The sequence below is a fragment of the Elephas maximus genome, chromosome 6 (genome assembly GCF_024166365.1).
Source record: "Elephas maximus indicus isolate mEleMax1 chromosome 6, mEleMax1 primary haplotype, whole genome shotgun sequence".
Lineage (NCBI taxonomy): Eukaryota > Metazoa > Chordata > Mammalia > Proboscidea > Elephantidae > Elephas > Elephas maximus.
Window position 1 is genome coordinate 104,320,822 of NC_064824.1, and position 20,541 is coordinate 104,341,362.

The 20,541-nt window shown below is 39.6% G+C and overlaps 1 protein-coding gene across 10 annotated transcripts in view; it reads left to right on the forward strand.

Moving 5' to 3' along the window:
• Window positions 1-20,541, forward strand: part of PARD3B (par-3 family cell polarity regulator beta) — a 1,165,226-nt gene that overhangs the window by 1,039,070 nt on the left and 105,615 nt on the right. For all 10 annotated transcript variants that reach the window (XM_049888916.1, XM_049888918.1, XM_049888913.1 and 7 more), the window contains one exon: window positions 117-252. In XM_049888916.1, the coding sequence (XP_049744873.1) occupies window positions 117-252 (136 nt within the window). The remainder of the gene's footprint in view (window positions 1-116; window positions 253-20,541) is intronic.

Sequence of the window (20,541 nt, forward strand, 5' to 3'; positions counted from 1 at the left end):
AAATTACATTATTAAAACTTACAAATTTAGAAGTTCTCCTCTTTAATAAGAAAATCAAAAGATAAGTTTCAAAGATGATATGCACTTGTGTGATGGTGTTTGTCTATGTATTACAGTGGCCGTCCCACAAGTGGAAGCTCTGACCGCATCCAGAAGCTGCGGAAGGAGTATTATCAGGCTCGGCGGGAAGGTTTTTCTCTATATGAAGACGATGAAGGAAGAGCAAGACCTTCTGATTATGACCTTCACTGGGTAAGCCCATGCCTGATTCCAATCATTGGATTTATATTTAGTGAGATAGCCTGGGACAGTAGAACATGACCAGCAACATTTTATATGTATCAAGTTATATTTAGGTTACTTGGGTTTCATCGATGTAAACATTATCCAAACCACAGCCGTCTTTTCCCACAGAAGTTGTTTACATAAATCAAACCACACAAATGTATGGTAGCTCATTTTAATTGCTCTCATATTTATTCCCTGTTGTACTTGTATACCAACTGATTGGGTTGGGGTAGATGTTAGCTGCTTTAAAGAGGACAAGGAATTTTTATTACCATCTGTTGAGTCTTAATCTTTGCCCTCCTTCTCTTGGGTATCAGACATCTGGGCAAGTGTTAATAGAGCGTGCAACACAAGCCACCTCTTCTTTGGAAAATGGTTATTAGAAATAAAAGAACAGAAGTAAATTTCAGATGGATCATCTTGAGGGAGATCAATTGTATATTGTTTTTATTGTTAGGTGTCATCTAATCTGGTTTGACTCTGTGTAGGCATGTGAATATTATCCTATCACTGACAACACTGTACTTCAGTACAGATCTTAAAATGTTTTCGACAATAAATGTAATGCCATTCCTCTTTGCCATTCCCTGCACAGTAGACCATGTGATTGTCTAACTCAAAATGGCCAATACTAGTCCATTTCAGCTCACAATGCCTAGAATATTGATCTTTATGTATTCCATTTCATTTTGACAACTTCCAGTTTTTCTAGATTCATACTTTGTACATTTCATGTTCCAATTATTAATGGATGTGTGCAGCTGTTTCTTTTTATTTTGAGTCATGCCACATCAGCAAATGAAGGTCCAGAAAGCTTGACTCCATCCATGTCATTAAGGTCGACTCTACTTTGAGGAGGCATCTCTTCCCCAGTCATATTTTGAGTGTCTTGCAACCTAAGGGGCTCATCTGGCACTATATCAGACAATGTTCTGCTGCTATTCATAAGATTTCTGCTGATCAATTTTTTTAGAAGTATATCTTCAGATCTTTCTTCCTAGTCTATCTTCGTCTGGAAGCTCTGCTGAAACCTGTTGTATTTGAAATACCAGCGGCATAGCTTCCAGCATCACAGCAATACACAAGCCACCAAAGTACAACAAACTGACAGAGGAGTGGTGGTGTTTGCATATTAGATCTTAACAATTCACATCCTGCTGATCTTACCAGTACACTAAGATCATGTTGTTTTAAGGTAAGGACAATTTTTTTATTAGAGAATTTTCTTGGCCTAACCATTCAACATTCAGGGAATGGAAAAGAATATTGTGACCACTAAAGAGATACTTTGTAGGTTTTTTCAGGATAGCATGATTCAGTCTATTGTCCTTTTCAAGAAGGCAAGGCTGCCTGGACAAAATATACTTAACTCTTGAACATTTACAAAAATGCCCCAGAGTGGACTGCTTACAGTTGAATTAAAAGTACATGTCACATAAATGGGCACACCAACCCCCAGGGGGAAGGACAAGAAGGCAGAAAAGCTGATAATGGGGAACCCAAGGCCGAGAAGGGGAGAGTGTTGACATGTCGTGGGATTGTCAATCAATGTCACAAAACAGTATGTGTATCAGTTGTTTAATGAGGAACAAATTTGCCCTGTAAACCTTCATCTAAACATCAGTTAAAAAAAAAAAAAAAGTACATGTCACGTACTTAGAACAGCCCTTGTCATAGAGTCACTGCTCAATACATGTTGGCTCTGGTGACTAACGTTATTGGTGGCACAGAGCTGAACATGGTAATAGTGGTGTCCTTGCTGTGAAACAGCCCTCACTCACCATCTTTGATGACTACTGCCTTCCACTACAGATTTTAGTGCTGTTTGGGAACCATGTAAGGAGCTCTATCCCTTTTGGCCACTAAAGACACTAGCTCCTTTGACAGACAATTCAATAAAAAAAAAAAAACCTTTTTCTTTCCTCTGAGTTTCATGCTCATAGTCATACTCAGAAGGTCAGAGTGGGGAGAGTGGAGTCCAGCAGCTGAGCTGGTTCCCTCTAGCTTTCACTTCGGTGCCACAGCATGTTACGCACGGCACCTAACGTTTCTACACTGGTGTTTGAAAATCCCTCACAGGATCCACTAATGTTGTGCAACTCTTGTCAGTTGTCAAGTTGATTTCGACTCATGGCAACCCCATGTGTGCAGAGTAGAAATGCTCCAAGACTTCCCAAGGCTGTGACCTTTTGAAAGCAGCTTACCAGCTGTCTTCTGAGACTCCTCTGGGTGGGTTCAGACAGTCAACCTTTGGGCTAGTAGTTGAGTGTTTAACCATTTGTACCACCCCACCCAGGGAACTTCTGAAACTCCTTGCCCGAGTACATTCCTTCTTTTATGATGAAATTTAAAAACACTTATCAGAAGTGCATAGTGAGAACTGATGATCTCAAACCAAGTGGCTTAAGCCTCTTCCAGAAATGGGCATCCTGTGAATATTAAAAAAACACAGTTGCTGTGGAATAGATTCTGACTCATGGCAACTCCATGTATGTTAGAGTAGAACTGTGTGCCATAAGGTTTTCAATGACCGATTTTTTGAAGTAAGTTGTCAGGGCTTTCTTTTGAGATAACCTCTGAGTAGACCCAAATATCCAGCCTTTCAGTTAGCAGTGGAACATGTAAACCATCCAGGGACTCCCCTGTGACTGTAGATAACAACTATTTATTGGCTGTATTACAGATGTTAGAATTAAACAGAATGACATTTGCAGTCACGGGGCAACAGGTCTCTTGGAATCTCAGTAAAAAAAAATCTCAGTAGCAGAGGAAAAAGACCTCACAGAATAACAATTTTGATAACAATTCACTTCATTTTCAAACTTCATCAAGATAGATTGACTATCTTTGATGAGAGAAATGAGCCACTCTCTAGGTAAGGTTTGGCTCCCTTGATAAAACAAACAAGCAATAAAATAAAGGAAAGTTCTTTCTACTCTAACTGAAATAGAACACCGTGTCCAATGGATTCCCCCATCTCAAAACCACTTTGAATTCCTATGAGGAAAATAAGACATGTGATTTTGGATTAAGCAGTCTTGGTTGTTATGACCTTATTTTGTATAATTTGAGCAAGACATTAGGCTGAAAGAATGAAGATGCTTAAACTTCATGAGAATTAAGAGTTTCCTCTGACCCTCACCAAACCTGAGCTATGTAACTAGACCCTCGGGTCCTGCCTTTTTAAGTGATTCTATTTTTATGCCAAGCAAATGTGTAACCAGAAAAACAATTGAGTGAGTAAAGAAACCTCTATCTTAATTTGTGTTTCCCATGCTCCGGTGTGTTGAGCCTTGCCAAAAGGGACTGATTTTACATTTGCCAGACAATTTGGGGTCTAAGATTTCCCAAAGGGATGCTTGGGAAACACACTGTCATAAAAGACGACAGTTCTTTGTGACTGCATAAGATATTCCACACCAGGCACTAGGATCTTAGCATCCTTTCCTCTCTTCTTCCCAAGCCAAGGAAAAGCACTAACATCTTTTGTCCAGCGCAGGCCTGAGAAATTACACTGTGGTCTTGCTACTTTTGGACAGATCTAAGAAAGGAAGTTCAGAAAGTTAACATTTCATAACTGCCAGCCAGCAGACCCAACAGGCTAAGCCTTAGCATCACTGGAAGAACTTGTTACAATCAAATTGACGGTCTATACAGGGGGAGAATGGAGTCCAGGGAGGGACGGACCCCAGGTGCTTCTCCAGTTAATCATCAAGGTTTCTGACCCACGGTTCTAAAAATAGTGCATTGACTCCATTTGCTTCGCAAACGCCAACATAGTCCAGCTTCTCAGGCAAAAAACCATTACACGGACCAGCACCATCAGAAATATTTCCATGGACTCAAAACTCCTGAATCCTGGTACCTCAGATTGAGAGACGTGACAGATGTCCCTGAGAGTCACATTATACTGGGGAACTTCTGAAATACTGAGAAGGAAATTGGGAGGGTAAGTTACCAAACAACTTCCTTTAACCTAGTTTAAAAATAAACCAGAAAGAATGAAAGTCTGCTCACAAAAGCCTTAAAGCCAAAATGATAAAAGTAACCACCACCTGAAAGACCATTGTTCTTGTTAGTTGCCATCGAGTCCATTCTGACTCATGCGACCCCATGCGTGCAGAGTAGAACTGCTCCGTAGGGTTCCCAAGGCTGTGACCTTTTGGAAGCAGATCTCCAGGCCTGTCTTGCAAGGCACCTATGGGTGGGTTCAGACCTCCAACTTTTCAGCTAATAGTCGAGTGCTTAACTGTGCTATCCAGGGACTCCTAAAAGACCATTAGGATCCATAAATATTTGTTTAAGGAAATATATTTTCTCAATGAGAGAACACAGTCTTTCTTTGACCTTTCCTAGCCTTTCTGGGTCCTCCTAGGCCATCTTGTTTGCAGTTCTCTACCAATTTTACAGCTGCCCAGTGGCCCGGAGCCAGAAAATCTCTCCCGGCTGTTGCTAAAGACCTCTCTCCCTACTCCCTTGTGTTCTCACTTGCTCTCGCATGTCTCTTCCTTTTTCTTCTCTTTTTTTCTGTTTCCTATTCAATTTTAACAAATATTTGCTTGGGTCTTAGTATGAGCCAGGTGCTGGAAACATAAGAATATGATAATTATCTCTACCTTGGAAGAACTCACAGCCTAGCCAGAGCTATAGACATCTAAGCCACAATAAAAAACAATAATATATTTGATAAGTGCCATAGTATAGGAGGAATTCATGTCTTTGTGAGCTCAGAAAGAGCAATTAATTCTGTTGGCATCAGCGTGTGTAGTTAGGGGTACTAGGCAAGCTATAGAGACAATTTGGGACTTGCCTCAGTCAACATATTTTGTTCTCTTTCATATGTGGGGTTTTTTTTTTTTTTTTTCCTTTCCCAAAGGAGCCCCTGATTTATTCAGTTCATTTGTTTTAAAATAAACAAGTACACACAGATTGCAAGGTTTGTAAATGTGGATATGAGACCTTAAAAATCTTTTCTGCCAGTCTGTTTTGGAGCTGCTTTCCCATTTAGGCTCTGAAAAACAGCAGAGAACAAGTGGCGAGAATTTCAATGACTGCAAGTGAAACGGCCTGGCAAGTCTTTATGGGCCCTATTAAGTAAGTAAGATATGCTAGCTGTGAAATGTTAATATTTGCCAAAAGAAAACATAATACCTGTTATCTGCTGGTATTTTATTTTCTGTAAAACTTGTTAAGACTGTCACAGTCCTCTGGCAACAGGCTGCTTTTTTTATTAGCAGATAAAGATTACCTGTTTATTTAACAGGAGCATGAATATCCTGTAAGTAATTTTGGAAATGGGATGGCTCTGGAGTTTTCTAAAAATATCAGAACCTTCATTATTATCTTTTTCAAGAGCTACATGGCATGTATCATCCACCTTCTCTTTCTAAACCCTGTGTGGCTAAATTTGAAGAGAGGTTGTAGACACACAGATGGGAAGAGAGGGCAAGTTTGTTACTACATGGCAAAAGATGGGAGTTAAAACATCTTTAAACTAGCATGGTACTACTAGTTTCCACTGACATAGAAAACATGATACTACATCTTTCTGGCAAAGGGGATTGTTTCAGGTAGGTCATGATTGGAACACAGAAAAGAGATGGTTGGGTGAATACATGAAAATACTCCAAAAGATTTGTTCACCCCATTTTGAAGGTGGTCTGGGAGCCAACTTGAGGGAATGTGCTTGACAGCTGATCTGGATAATAAAAGACATGTCTGGTGAGTTCTTCATCCAGAGGAAAGGGAGAACAAGGATGCTGAGAGCATGCAAACATCTTAAGAAAGGGATTTATCCTGGAATGCATAATAGCCAAAGAAGTACAAAAAACATCAGAAGGTTGTTTCCTAAACACGAGGAGATAGAGAAGTGAGCTCCTATTGTCACTGGCCAATACCAAACATGAGACTTGTTTGTATTTTCATTATCTGTTCCTTAAAGGCACCTGATAAAAACTAAGGACATTGATGAATAATTCTGTATTAATCAATGTCTCTTATATTGAAAAAACAGAAGCCTAATGCAAAATGCCCACCCAAAAAAGGAAAACGTGTTGGCTCATATGGCTTTAAAGTCCAGAGGCATGCAGATTTCAGGCAAAGCTGGATCTAGCCACTCTAGATGGGCCAATAAAAGTCTGTCTATCTTTATCTCTCAACTTTACTATGTAGGTATCTGTGTAGGTATGAATCTCAGGGAGACTTCCCCTTATGGTGGCAAGGCAGCCATCAGCAGCTTGAACCCAGCAAATCTATAGAAAGGAATTGTCTCCCTTGTAGCATATACAGGAAAATCTAGAACTGATGTTCATTACAATGCTCAATGACTTGATTGACTCAGTCTGGGTCACATATCCACTACTGAACCAACCCCCATGGCCAGAAAGCTGCAGTACTCTTAGGGGCCAGACCTAGGTCACAAGGCCACCCCTAGAATCAGAAAGTAGAATCAGGTCCACCCAAACTCCACAAATGAGTATATGTGAGGAGGTGGCCTCAAAGGAAAATCAAGGTGCTATTAATAAGGGAAGGGAAAATGGATGTTGGGCACAATTAGGCGTTGTCTTCTATAGCTTTTAATTCTAATAATGATGTAAACTTTCTTCATCTTCTTAGATTTTCAAGGAAAAGGAAAGAAAAGACCTTTCCCTTCCTGTATTTTTCTGTTTATCATTAGAAAGAACAATTACCAATTTTAAATTTGTTTCCATTATTTTTATTTACTGGTGTCATGTCTGAGCTATCCCAGGAACCTGGAGAGTTTCACTGAGTTACTCATGGGAAGTCATCAGACCTCTGGCTTTTTATTTAACTAGGCAAGTGACATTTTGATTACCCAGACCTAGGAATATGCCACAGGGAGAGGGAATAGAATTATTTGAAAGGACTAAACTAAACATAAAAAAAAAAAACAAAACATAATTGGATAGAATTGCTCTATCTATATTCTCTTGAATTATTTTGTGACAACAATGTTCTAGTCTTAAAAACTTCAAAAGGTGGGATGTGGTGACAAATTAGAACATCAAATATATGCATCCAGAGCCTGCCGTAGTTTGGCACCTACTACACAATAACCAACCCCTTCTCAGCTGATGAGCTCATTGAGCTTCATAAACAGCTTCTTCTCAATGGTTCATGCCATCAAGAGATCCTGTTTCCCCTGATTTCCTAAAAAAGCTGAGCTGAGGAATCAAAGAGGTACCAAGGCAGAGAAGAGTGGGGAGGAAACCCATCTACGTCTATGAATTGGGTGGGTTGTACAAGGGCCTAAGGCTTGACTGAACTTTATAGTGGTGAAACTCCAAATGCCATATGAAGATTTGGGATTTGTTCACCTAGATTTCAGGAAGTAGTGAACAAAATTGAGGAAAGAAGAGGATAAAATGAATTGGAATTTTTGGGGGGAGGGGTTAATAGTTTATCTCTTTTATATTTCAATGTGGCTTTCACAGGAACATGTTGGCCTATAAGTTATACAGGAGACAATCTCGAATATATGGCATTTAAGTGAATTTCTAGCTTTGAAACATAATGGAAATCATTTTGAAAAGAGGCACTGTATTTACAGATAATCCCAAACATAGAAATAAACTGTGTTCCAGGAGTTCATTTGGAAGTTGGCTACTTGGAACTGAGAATGGACTTTCCATTTAGGAAAAAAATATTTCTAGTGGTTAGGGTCCCAGATCAGCCTGTAAAAGCCCACTAAAATCCAAAAATCTTGTGTTTATCACAGAGCAATAACCTAGGAACAGGAGCAGGGAGCCAGGGGGAGAAGGAAATTCCCTTATCTCCTCTTTCCCCGGAAACAATTTGGAGATAAGATGTTTACTAATCCTTTCTCATCTACCAGTCTTTAAGTTTGTCTCCCAGGTTCCTTGAACCTTTAACTGCCCCCTAACTCTCTATTGTGGTACCCCACTTAAGCCTGACCTTGCACCAAAGTGCTTATGAGTTCAGAGTTATCTATCTGCCCCCTCCTCATCAAAGTTCCATCTTCTCACTGCTGTTCATCTCAGGTACACGTTACCAAAAAAGCTAAACTCATTGCCCTCAAGTCGATTCTGACTCATAGCGACCCTATAGGACAGAGTAGAACTGCCCCCTAGGATTTCCAAGGACTGGCTGGTGGATTCAAACTCCCGACCTTTTGGTTAGCAGATGAGCTCCAGCTACACTTTAAAAAAAAAAAAAAAAAAAATTTTAGGGGGCAAATAATCTGACTGATAAAGCCCCTTAACATACCCTCAAGAGACTTCTGTTTTTTAAAAAGTGGCTTGATTAACTCTGAGTGCAAAAATTCAGGCATTGTAAGGGAAGTCTAGGGAGGGGAGCAGGAGAGGGACTAATGGAATCTACTCCCAGGAAATAGAGAACCCAGGCTAGTGCCATGAAAATTGGTGGATTATATCCCCAGTTTCTTTTTGCTACTCCATCAGCCTGTGATTTCCTCTGGGCTTCTCTTTCTACCTATGAGCCCAAGCTTTCCCAGATCTACCCAGTCTGACCAACTTCCTGTGGGCAATAATCTGACCTTGAGAATAGCACTATGTCTCTGGCAAACTGGCCTTCACTTCCCCCAGAGGAAGCCTTTTGTTTCTAAGTATGCCTTTGGTGGCCCATGGCCAGCTGCTGCAGCCAACATGGGCCAGGACACCTTAGCCAACCCTGACTAGAAATCTTCCTTGAAGACAGCTACTTTAACCTACTCCTGTCCTTCCATTCTCTCTCTTCTAAACCCAGGTACGGGGAACATTTTAGTATAATACTTAAGAACTTAGACTCTAAAGTTAGACTGCCTAGGTTTACATCCAGGCTCCACCACTTACTAACTAGGTAGACTTGGGTGAGTTATTCAACCTCATTGCCATTCAGTCTTCTTTTCTTTACAATTGGGATGATAACAGTACTATCTCATATAAGTATTGAGACAATTAAACGGTTATTATATGTGAAGCACTGAGAACAGATCCTAATATGTAGTACCTGTTAAATAAATGTTAGTTGCTTTTAAATGGCACAAACTGAAGTATTTGGAAATAATATAGTACACTGACCCAACGGCAATTCTTAGTCATTATTGGAACTCCTTAATCTACAACTTCTTGGGTTATCCCAGAGTCATGGGACATTATGAAACATGCACAGAATTGTGGGAGGACTTTAGTCATGCTCACTCCAGTTACTCTTGAAATGCCCATCACCCTGCCTATAGGGTCGCTTTGAGTCAGAATCAACTCAATGGAGTGTGGTGGGTTTCCCCACAGCCCCTCCAGGTGGTGACTGTCAGGCTTGCTTGTCAGGCACTTTTGTGAAAGTCCATTGGTCAAAAGGTCAAAATTTATTTCTCTCCCACACACAGATTTTCCTTCAAAAGTATACTTCCATTCCTGACCCTGGGGGCATACCTAATCTCTTCAGTAAGCTTCTGCTAAAACCAAAGACCGCAGACCAGAAGAAAGTTGACTTCAAGCAGCTTCTGCTTTCGGTTCTACAAAAACCCTGAAGCAAAGAAAGCTGAAGTCTAGTTAATGGCTTAAAATATGAAGGATGAGGGAAATACAAAGAGAATATACACAAATTATGATCCCATAAATTATACAACAATCAGATTAATAATAATATTAAACACCAAAAAACCCATTGCCATCGAGTCGATTCCGACTCATAGCGACCCTATAGGACAGAGTAGAACTGCCCCTAGGGTTTCCAAGGAGCGCCTGGTGGATTTGAACTGCTGACCTTTTGGTTAGCAGCTGTAGCTCTTAACCACTATGCCACCAGGGTTTCCAAATAATAACAATGGCACTGATAACCAAAGGGTGGGCAGTTCGAATCTACCACGCGCTCCTTGGAAACTCTACGGGGCAGTTCAACTCTGTCCCATAGGGTCGCTATGAGTCAGGATCGACTCGATGGCACTGGGTTTTAAGGTTCTAAGACCTTGCACCATGGTCACACAACCATTGGCAAAGCTGAGTTTCAAATCTGTGCTAACTCCTGGTGAAAATGGAGGAAAGAAGGGGTGCCATGGCCGCTGTTCAGATGCTTTCACATCAGATGTTTGGGGAAAAAAAAAAAGGACTTTCTGAGTATCCATTTATAAGCAATTTAAAAACAGTTTTCTACCTCTGCTGAACTACTCTTTAATTATCACTCTTGATTTGTTTTTGAATCCAATTGTATTGAGGCAAAACCAAATTTTGGTATTGTTAGATCAGTTCTCAGTAAGGGTCAAAATGAAATCATTCTTTTTATGCTTTAGTCCAATAAGTTAACTATCCCTGGCTCAAAACCAAACCTAAATAACAAAAAGAAAAAGAAAGTTCAGAACCACATTATTTTTCCATAATATGTAAAAAAAAAAAAAAATCCTGAGCTATTCTTACATTAGACTGAAAAAAGAGCTCTTTCTGCTTCTAATGAGCAATTAATTCCAGCTCAAGATGTCGAGTTTAGAATAGGTTACGTTTCCCTAAACCACAACCATTTGTGTTGGATCATGGTTAAAACTCAAAATTCCAATTTTTACAATAATAATATTCTTTTCTTCTACTGCAATGGGAGAAATGACCATTTTATGTAATATAGGAAAAACCATAGCAGAAACGCCTATGGATTCCAGATTTCCTAAAATGTTCTTAAAGCTTTTTAAAATCAGTTGAATATGTTTTATTTCAAAATTCTTGAAGTAAACTTTGGGTACCAAACTTAAAAAAAAAAAAAAATGAAGATCTTTGGAGAAGATCGTGAAAGTCCACCTAACTGATATTTATAGCAGAAGTATCACATTAACCTTGACAACAATTCATATTACATGTAAGCCATGTTTGTGTTTGGATCTGATAGCCCATAACATCTCCTTGCTCAGCTTCCTAACTGTGATTAACCAGTCAGGTCACGGTAGTGGCCATCCTGTTCTTTCAGTTTAAGGAAATTTTTGTCTGAGAGTCATTCTAAAATTTAACATCATTTAGTTCTTATTAAACAGTAAGTAGTTTTTTTTTAGTATTTAGGAGCACAGTGGTTAAGAGCTTGGCTGCTAGCCAAAAGGTCAACAGTTCAAATCCACCAGCTGCTTCTTGGAAACCCTATGGGGCAGTTCTGCTCTGTCCTATAGGGTTACTATGAGTTGGAATTGACTTGAATGCAATGGGTTTGAGTTTGTTTTTGTTTTTTAGTGTGGTGTTATGGGAAAAAGAAAACTCATAGAAAGCTCTCCTCAGCAACAGACAGGAAAAACACTTGAATCAAAGAAAACCCTGAAAATCTAATAATCACTATAGCACTGTTGGAATTACCTACCATTCTCCATGAGAAGAATGACCACTTTTGAATACAATTGTAATCATACCTATGAGAGAGTCAATGACTTTACAGTCCTCCTATGAATCTCATTAATTTATCTGTGTTTCATTTCCAGCCTTGAAATCACAGTGCTAATTTTCAGAGTGTTTATGAGAAAGTGAAAAAGTTGATACCACTGAATTTTAGTTAGTCTGACAGGAAACCGTTCCTTTCCATTTATTCAAGTCAATGATCTCAGAAGAAAGAATATAGTGTTGTTATTATAAACCATTGAGAAATAGTTTCTTTTCTACTTTCCAGATAAGACTTCTGTAAAATAATGGAGTACTTGGGTTTTATCTCCATGAAGCTTTTATCAAATGATTCAGCTCATTCCATGTCATCTCTCACCCAGCCTATTACCAGGCATAGCTCAAAGCAGCAAAGCCAAAGCAGCACATGACGGAAATATATTCTCGTAATCATTCATTCCTTCATTCCTTCACTGAATACTCAGCAATTTATATACAGTAGGTACATTATACCTGACAACTGCAACAACAACACACACCAACAACGAAGGAAAAACTAATTGTGTGTGCGTGTGTGTATGTGTGAAGATACTGTTTTGAAGTGTTTCCTTCAGAGAAACAGTAGCAAATGTTGAATGGGAAAGACTTTCCCCATCATGATCTGATGTCTTTTTTCTAATGAAACTTCTGGCTCACTCTACAATAATGGACACCCCCAAACCATGTGGAGACACCACCATTTTTCAGTTTCCTTTCCCATCGTCACTAATTGCCGGTTCCAGATTGTTTCTGCATGGCAGCTCTATTTTAGTTCTAATTTTTTACATTTATCTGTTCCTCGTGTTTACCTTCATCTGTTTAGTATGGCCCAGGTTACCTGTTTTTTTGTGCAATTCCTGTTACAGTAATTTCCCAGGTTTAAATGGTCAGGCAGCCCTTCAGCAGTGATGTGTTATACACATATGTGGCTATGAGGGAATCAGAGACTCACATTCCCAAGGAGGGAATTATGGTCTCACAATTAATGTGAATGATGGCAGGAAGAAATCTTTTAACCTAGTACTTAAATAGGTGATTGGAAAAAAATGCAATGGAGTTTTAGACTTTGTGGTTTACCTGTGGTATTGGAACTTTGTTGAAATTTCCCGATTTCAGAAAGCAGATAGCTTTCTCCTTGCTAAATATAGATGCATATATGTAAGATTAAAGAATCTAATCTTTAAATACAGAATGATGTGGAGGGGAGAAGATAGCAAGCAAATAGGCAAGAGCTTATATTTCATTTGAAGTATTTAATGTTTCCCCTTAACTGATTTGTCAGTTCAGTTTGTCAAGAATTTGAGTGCCTTCCCATTTAGTGTCTGACACCAGTCCTTCTCTGCTATGACTTCTCCATTGTTCAGTTCTTTATCTGGACTTGTCTCTTAGTTAACCTATTTACCTTTCTTAGTTATGTCAGTTCAGGAAAGATATATAGGTAGCATAGTTCTAAACCCTTTAAAGCTAGTAATATTCTTTATATATTTATATATATATCAACACTTGTAACAGCGCCTGTCATGACTTGCCTGCATCCCAAGGGTTTTTTTTCCTGAAATTTCCATTGTCTTTTGGTATTTAATATTGGTGAAGGAGAAACCTGAGACCTATCTGATTTTTCTTCCTTTTTAGGTAATCTGTTTTCTCTCTGGTTCTTATCCTTTATTAGTACTATTCAAAATTATCACCAAAATTTCTTTGGGTGTTATTTTATTTTCATTCATTTTTGCCAAGTTCTTATTGAGTACTTTCTGTTAAGAGTTCATGTTTCTTTTGTTCTGCTTTTTTACTTGAAAGCATGGTGTTGTTCCATAACAAGATTGTTGAAGTTCCCTTGTTTCCCATCACGTTACATCTGAATGTTTGTAGACAGTTGTCCTCATACCTAGCTGGAGGCTGGCTGGTGTAAATTTATACTTCTTTGAGGTTGGGCAGCTTAACCTCTCAGGAAGGGAGCCAGAATCCCCAGCAATACCTGGAGGAGAACTTTGGTTCTGCTTCTTTTTTACGTATCTATTGCTGAAGTCACTGGACAAGGGGATAGTTGTCTGTGCCCTGATTTCCATTTTACCTGGCCCCTTCATCCCATATTACCTGTGGCTGCATCCACCCTTCAGTCTTATACTGTTGCTGTCATTAAGTGCCATCAAATCAATCTAGACTCATAGAGACCCCGTATGACAGAGTAGAACTGCCTCATAGGATTTTCTTGACTGCTGTATTTACAGAAACAGATTACAAGGTCTTTCTCCTGCAGAGCTACTGGGTGGATTCGAACTGGCAACTTTTCAGGGCTCCTTCATCCTCATACCATTGCCCATGAAATCAAGAGAGAGCACTTCCTTTCTCTTAGATTTTTTTCTTGTGACTGCAGCCACCTGGAGGGCCCTGGACTCTCCAAATGTACTGTTTGAAAATACTGCCACTCCAGAGACAAAAAAAAAAATCCCAGTGTTCATCTTCTTGTCAGCCCCGTAACCTCTCCTCCCTCACCCCGGACAATGGGACTGTTGGAACCTCTTCTGCCCGCTCCCCAGGAAGAGGCTTGTGAGCTGGGAGCATGCCCTCCTTTCAGCTGGGCATGTGGTACCATTTGTAGCAGATACTCCTCAGTGCCAGCCCTGGTGCAACTGTCACCTGTTTTATATGCTGCTGGTCATTTCAGCACGAATCTGGGTGATCAGTAGTTAATTGCCTGTGTTCCATTGCCATTTAATTCAGAGCTGGATGCCCATCCCACGCTAAAGCTTCTCCCGAATAAGGGATTTCTTAATGATGAACTGAGGCAATATCCAGGGCCGTTTTATTCCATCACAAAGGCTATCTTCCCAACTGCAGCTTTTTTATTCACACACAGTAAAACAATGCACGTCTAATGGTATGACTGAAAAATACTATGTCTTCTTTTTCCTCCCATACTGTTAACTCCTAATTTTTCTTCAAATGGTCCTGCAGAACTGACACATGGTATAAAACTTCCAAATTGGTTTCCTTACAATACCGAGGAAAGGACCTCTGTCAAAGGTGGTAACAAAGCTGATTTTCTGGTTATATATCAGTGTAACTCTAATGCAGCTAAGCTGCAAAGGCCACAGAAATTCAGAGGGTTGAGTTCTTTTTTCTTTACACTGAAGATGTGAAAAATAATTAGAAGGTAATCCTGGGTGTTGTCTATATGCAATTATCTATGAATATATAAAGGTTTTATTTTTTCTGTCAAGCCATCTTGTTATAATTGTTTAAAATGAAAAATAAAGCCTTTGCCACAGACATAAAGATATTTGTTGCATGACTTTATTAGCTTCTAGACTGTGGTCTCTAGTGCGGATGCTAATCTAATAATAAAACTGTATTTATAATGCAGTAGAAAATTGTCACTGTGAGTTTAGAACAGTGCACGAGACCTAGCATTATCGAAGGCTTGTCCTTTCTTACAATGAACTAATATTCACCATCATATATTTTTGACAATTTCATGTCAATGAGAATTTTTAAAAAGGCCTGGCTGACTCTCTGCCCTCTAGTCCTTTCACTCCTGCAGGTGTGATTACCTGGATTCTACCTGTACGTCCAGCCCAACTCTATGATCTAGGGCCCTTCCCAGGGAAGCACAGGGGAAATCTGTGGAATCCTTTCTTAAAGCCTCCCTGAGAATTAAGCTAGCCCTGCTGTGATTTTTATGGACCTCATCTCCCAGGGCGTGGGGCTTCACCTCCTCATGAGTATCGGACTTTCATTGAAGGTCAATACCAATATCTCCAGTACCCTCAGCACCTAAGATTACAATTCCTATTGGAATCCCCTGAGCTGGATTGGTCACCCATTTAAACTTGACCCCACTTCTTGTTGGCCCGTCATGGACAATCCTGAGCATAGATTCTGCTTCATAGTTTGTTCCAATCTCTTCTTTCTCCTCAGGCCCATCCTCTTATCTCTGTCCCACTGTATAATTATAGCCACACATGGGTGCCTGTTATGGGGTTATGGAAGTGTGCTTCTACCTACCCTTATGTAGCCATAACTGGTCTGGCCCATTCAACTTCTACCCTGGTATCTGGTGGTAACAGACCCTTGCCCTCGAAGCTAGAAAAATTGGTAGATACAAAGCTGACTTCAATACCGGTAGTCCCCAACTTACACTGGATTTACAGCATATTCGAGTTATGATGAATGGGCCTTACAACCCTCTGTTTGGGGTTTTTATACATCTTATCATTAGTTATATGTACTAAATACAATGTTGTAGAGTGCAAAAGGACCATACACACAACCCTTACTAATTTTCTGACTTGAAACACCATCCCCATTCCCAGGGATAATCCAGGTGATCCAGAACCTTCCATAAGTAGAGTTATTACTGAAACTGACAAAATGCAGTTATCCATTTTTTATGGATATATGTATTGTTTTATGTATGTATGTATTAAAATATATTTGTAAGCTCACATATAGTAGTTCCAACCCCAAAGACCAATAAAGATTGGGTTTATAATAAAAAGCAATAACAATGAAAACTAAAAAAAAAAAAAAAATTGAGGTATACAGCTTACCTAAGAACAGGCTTAAGACAGAATCGTCAGAGTGGAACTCCATCGTAAGTCAGGGACTACCTGTATTGCAAAGTAGAATTTTACAAAATGTGATTGATTTTATAGCCCCATTTCCTAAAATTTTGATGTTCACACCCAGAAATATGCCAGTCAGAAAGCCTGGAGCAGCTCCTGAGCCTCAGTGCCGTAAGTGTGATTCCCCAACTTGATAGCAAGCTCAACTTTGATGTCAAACTGCTCATCTTCTGTTTATGGCACTCACAGCTTCACCATATTTCCATTTTTAATTTGGAAACAAACATGGCAGATGCCATATTCCATATTACTACCTCTTTTAGTTCTAATGAGGAAAATAATATAAGACAATGAATTGACAGGGAAAATTTTTAATTACAAGCTTACCACTGAACTTTGTCTTTGTCTTTAAAGATCCTTGCATTTGTGCATAGCTTAAATCCCCTGAGGCACACAGCGCCCAAATCACCACTTTGCTACCTTTTTTTTCTACTGTTTAGAAAAGACATCTGAGGGTGGTATAAAGTACGAGACTCCTATCTTCATCAATCATGACAATATTTTAAAAATAATGTTAAATGACTCCTGTGCTCGTATATCCACATCCCTTTCTAGGTAAATTCTGTTTGGACACACAAATGGTCACTGAGCCTCCATTTGGCTTTCAAGATGGTAAAGAAATCAAATGAGAGGTTTGCTTCTATAAATAAAGCAGAACAAATGTACAACCATCATCAGGCTCAGCAAGTGTAACTGTAACAAAAGTTACCTTAAACAAATCAGTTCTCAGGATGGCATTCATTTCTTATTGATAAATATGCTTGCTACAATGAAGTACAGCTTCAAGAAAGATAATAGAGCAGATAATTAAACAATTTATTTGGAAACACACACACACACACACACACACACACACTACAGGGAAACAAGGAGTATTGGTTAGTAAAAATCCTGTCAGTTCAACCTAACATCCTTCTGTAGAAGAGTGTCTGGCCTCTGACAAGGGGAAAAAACTAGAAAAGTTGTTTTTGACTGCAGTAAGGCTTTTGATTCTGTAGTATGTGCCCAACATCAGTAAAAGAGAAAAGAGCTTAGCTCTTACTTCTTTTATATTGGTGAGCGATGGTTTGGGGATGGTAGTAAAACAAGTCATTAATGTTTCAGTTGGCTACAGCATACCAAGTAGCCTTCTCCGTGGTGATAACTGACCAGGGCAGTTAAAGACCAGGCTACTTCAGACCTCCTCAGCCACAAAAAAACCTTCCAGAAGTCAGCCATTAGACCTCCACTACTTCTGTTTGAGTATGTGAAGGCAGGCAAGAGACATGCGCTTCATCACAGTCAATTTCAATTTCCATCTCAACCTCTTTCTTTCTAGTGTTAGCATACCATAATGCCATTATTATAGGAAGTATATACTTGACAAATGCTGTGGAATCATGCAGCCTTGTCTCTAGGTCTCAGGGAAAGGTGAGGGATCAAGACCCTTCCATATTCCTTAGGAGTAATACAGTCCTGACAGAACTTTCTCCAGATAGGAAGTCTAGTTCCCTCTACTATAAAACTAAGGCCTCATCTCATTACCTGGTTCAAGGAGCTGATACCACCTGCATGATTCAATCAGAGAAGTGTTGGTTGCTTTTGAGAAGTTCCTCATGGTCCATGATGCACAGATTCTTACTCAGCCAGAGTCCCTTGCAAACTGTCAACTACTGTAATACATGAGTGAGCCATACTAGTAAGGAGGTTATGTTCACGTTTCATTTATCCTCACAGATAGAATAACCTCCTTCATGAAGCCTTCTCCGACTGCTCCAGAAACATCACATATCCCTCACAGCACTTCTCTACCACTTCATCTCTGTACAAGGAAGTGAAAGTTAATCACATCCTACCTGGTGCCATTACACAACTTGAGAGCCTGTGCACGTTTAAACCCTATGTTATGCCCAACTTCCTGCTGAGTGCTTTGCTGCTCCTTGACAAATGCTTCCAAAGTTGAATTTTTGATGGCCCAGATCTGTAAACTGAGGCAAAATCATCTAGCAATCCTTGTGCTTATAACTTGACTTGGGAATGGGTTTTCTTTGTTATGTTAAGAGGCCATATCAGTGTAGGTTGTGTTTTAAGCTGATCACTTCTGAGATATAAAAGAGCAGATTAGGAGAGAGAAGGAAGCTCAGATGGGGGAAGATAGGTGCCATGCCACATGAAGATCATCGAAGAGCCAAGGGCAAGCAAGAAACAAGGACCTTCCCCCAGAGCCAACAGGGAGAGAAAGCCTTCCCTCCCCTAGAGCCAGCTCCTTCAATCCAAACTCCTAGCTTCCTAAACTGTGAGAAAATAAATTCCTGTTTTTTAAAGCCACCCACTTGTGGTATTCCTGTTACAGCAGCACTAGTAACTAAGACACGTACCTACTAACATCTGTCCTATGTTCTCATCTCCACCCTCTTCTCTCCACCTCAGAGGTGACACAAACTTAAATATTCAACGAATTAGCAAAATTAGGGTTAACAAATGCCAACTTGTGGGTCACTGCTACCGCTTTCTTTGGCAACAAAATTAATTTTGTTAGTGTCTTTGGCCACATTCCAAGTAGCTACCTGACATGGTAGGAATTACATCTATAGGGTGAACACCTCAGTTAAGTGTTTTTATAGATTAAGTCAATATATGTTCATACCTCTTGAAATAATAGGTATGCTATATGGTGGCATGACCCCACTTGAGTATTAAAAAAAATTCAGTTCCAGCATATTTTAACACAAATGTTACCTTTGTAAGTGGATGACCTGAAAAGAAACCTAAGGGAACATGTAACCTGTTTATCATAACTTCATGAAGAGAGCAGGCGTGGGTTGGGGATAAGCTTCGATGTCTGCTGAAAATAATAGCTGACAGCATTGTGTGAGCGAATAGTAGGAAAACTTCACTTTATTTATAGTTAATTTGGAAAATAAACTTTCGTAATGAATTGCTCCAACACACACTTCAGACAACTGGATGATCTGTCAGGGTTTTTTTTAACAAATGTAACCTGTTGGTTGTGACAACCCACCATCAGTTTAAGAGAAACAGATTAGGAATGAGTTCTTGCCCCAGATTTTTCCCACTGGTTTTCTCTTTTGTTTTCTCTGTCCTCTGTGTTTTTTTCCCTATGAATCACTGCCTTTCAAAGCTCTTAGATTTCTTGTTTTGTTTTTTCTTTTTCCTCCTCTTTTTTTTCCCCCCCTTTTTACCTCAGAAAATGTTATGTAAAAGCTGCCCTTCTGGAATGAGACTCTGTATTGAGAGGATATAGCTAAAAAGGAACATTTTGATTATACTTCACTTTCTCTGCTGACGTGGCTGTTTTGAGTTGGTGGCTTTTTGGAGGTGCCACTAGCTAGAAATGAGTTTGACATCCACAAACCACTATATGGTTATTTTCCTGTTTTCTTACAGATGTAACATCTAGTTAAAGAAAAACTTGTCTACAAGGGTTTTCTTTTTTCTTTTAGCTTTTTTTTTTTTAAGGGTCATTAGAGTCAGGAGCAGATGCGTATGGTTTTGAGGAGTATTTCTTTGAAGCACCATGTTAAAGGCAGCTAACTGACAGGTCCATGCCCATGGGCTCTGGTATGGACTGAGAGCAGAGGCACTGGCTACAATTACCCATCTGGTATCCATCTGCTGGCATGAAAGAAAGATAATACCAGATCACAGAGAAACTATACCAACTGCCAGCTTGGTATAAGCAGGCAAAGAAAGGTGCCACCCAACAGCGCTGTGAAGAGTAAGAAATGTTTTCCATAGGGCATGTACATTTCCACCACAAGATGCAAAAGAATGGCATGTGAGAGCGTAATCTAACCTTACAGCTGCAACTTGTTAAATATCGAACCAAGTTCTCTCTGCTACATTTAAGTTACTAGTGGAGTTTGGAGAAAACATAATATGCTTGGGAGCTGTCTTTTGCTAGCCACATCCACCGACAACATGGTTAACAAAGCTTGAGGAGCTTTGTATGAGAAGCAGGTACCAACTTCATAAGGACATTTGATTTGATTTACACATAATGTCACTTTATAGTCATCAGTTCAGTTGCAGCAGAAATAAGGATTATGAGGTTGCTGTAAAATGATTTGGACATTTATCAGTTCACTTCCTTCTCTTTGTTTTTATTTCCCCCTTCCCTGTTCTGTCTGCTTTCTTTGAGAATGCGGTGTCCTCTGGTTAGTACAAATGGCTAAGTGTTCAGAATTTAGTAATATTTAAAAAAATTAAAAGGTTGCTGTTGAGTTGATGCCAACTCACGGTGCCCCAATACGTTGCAGAGTAAAACT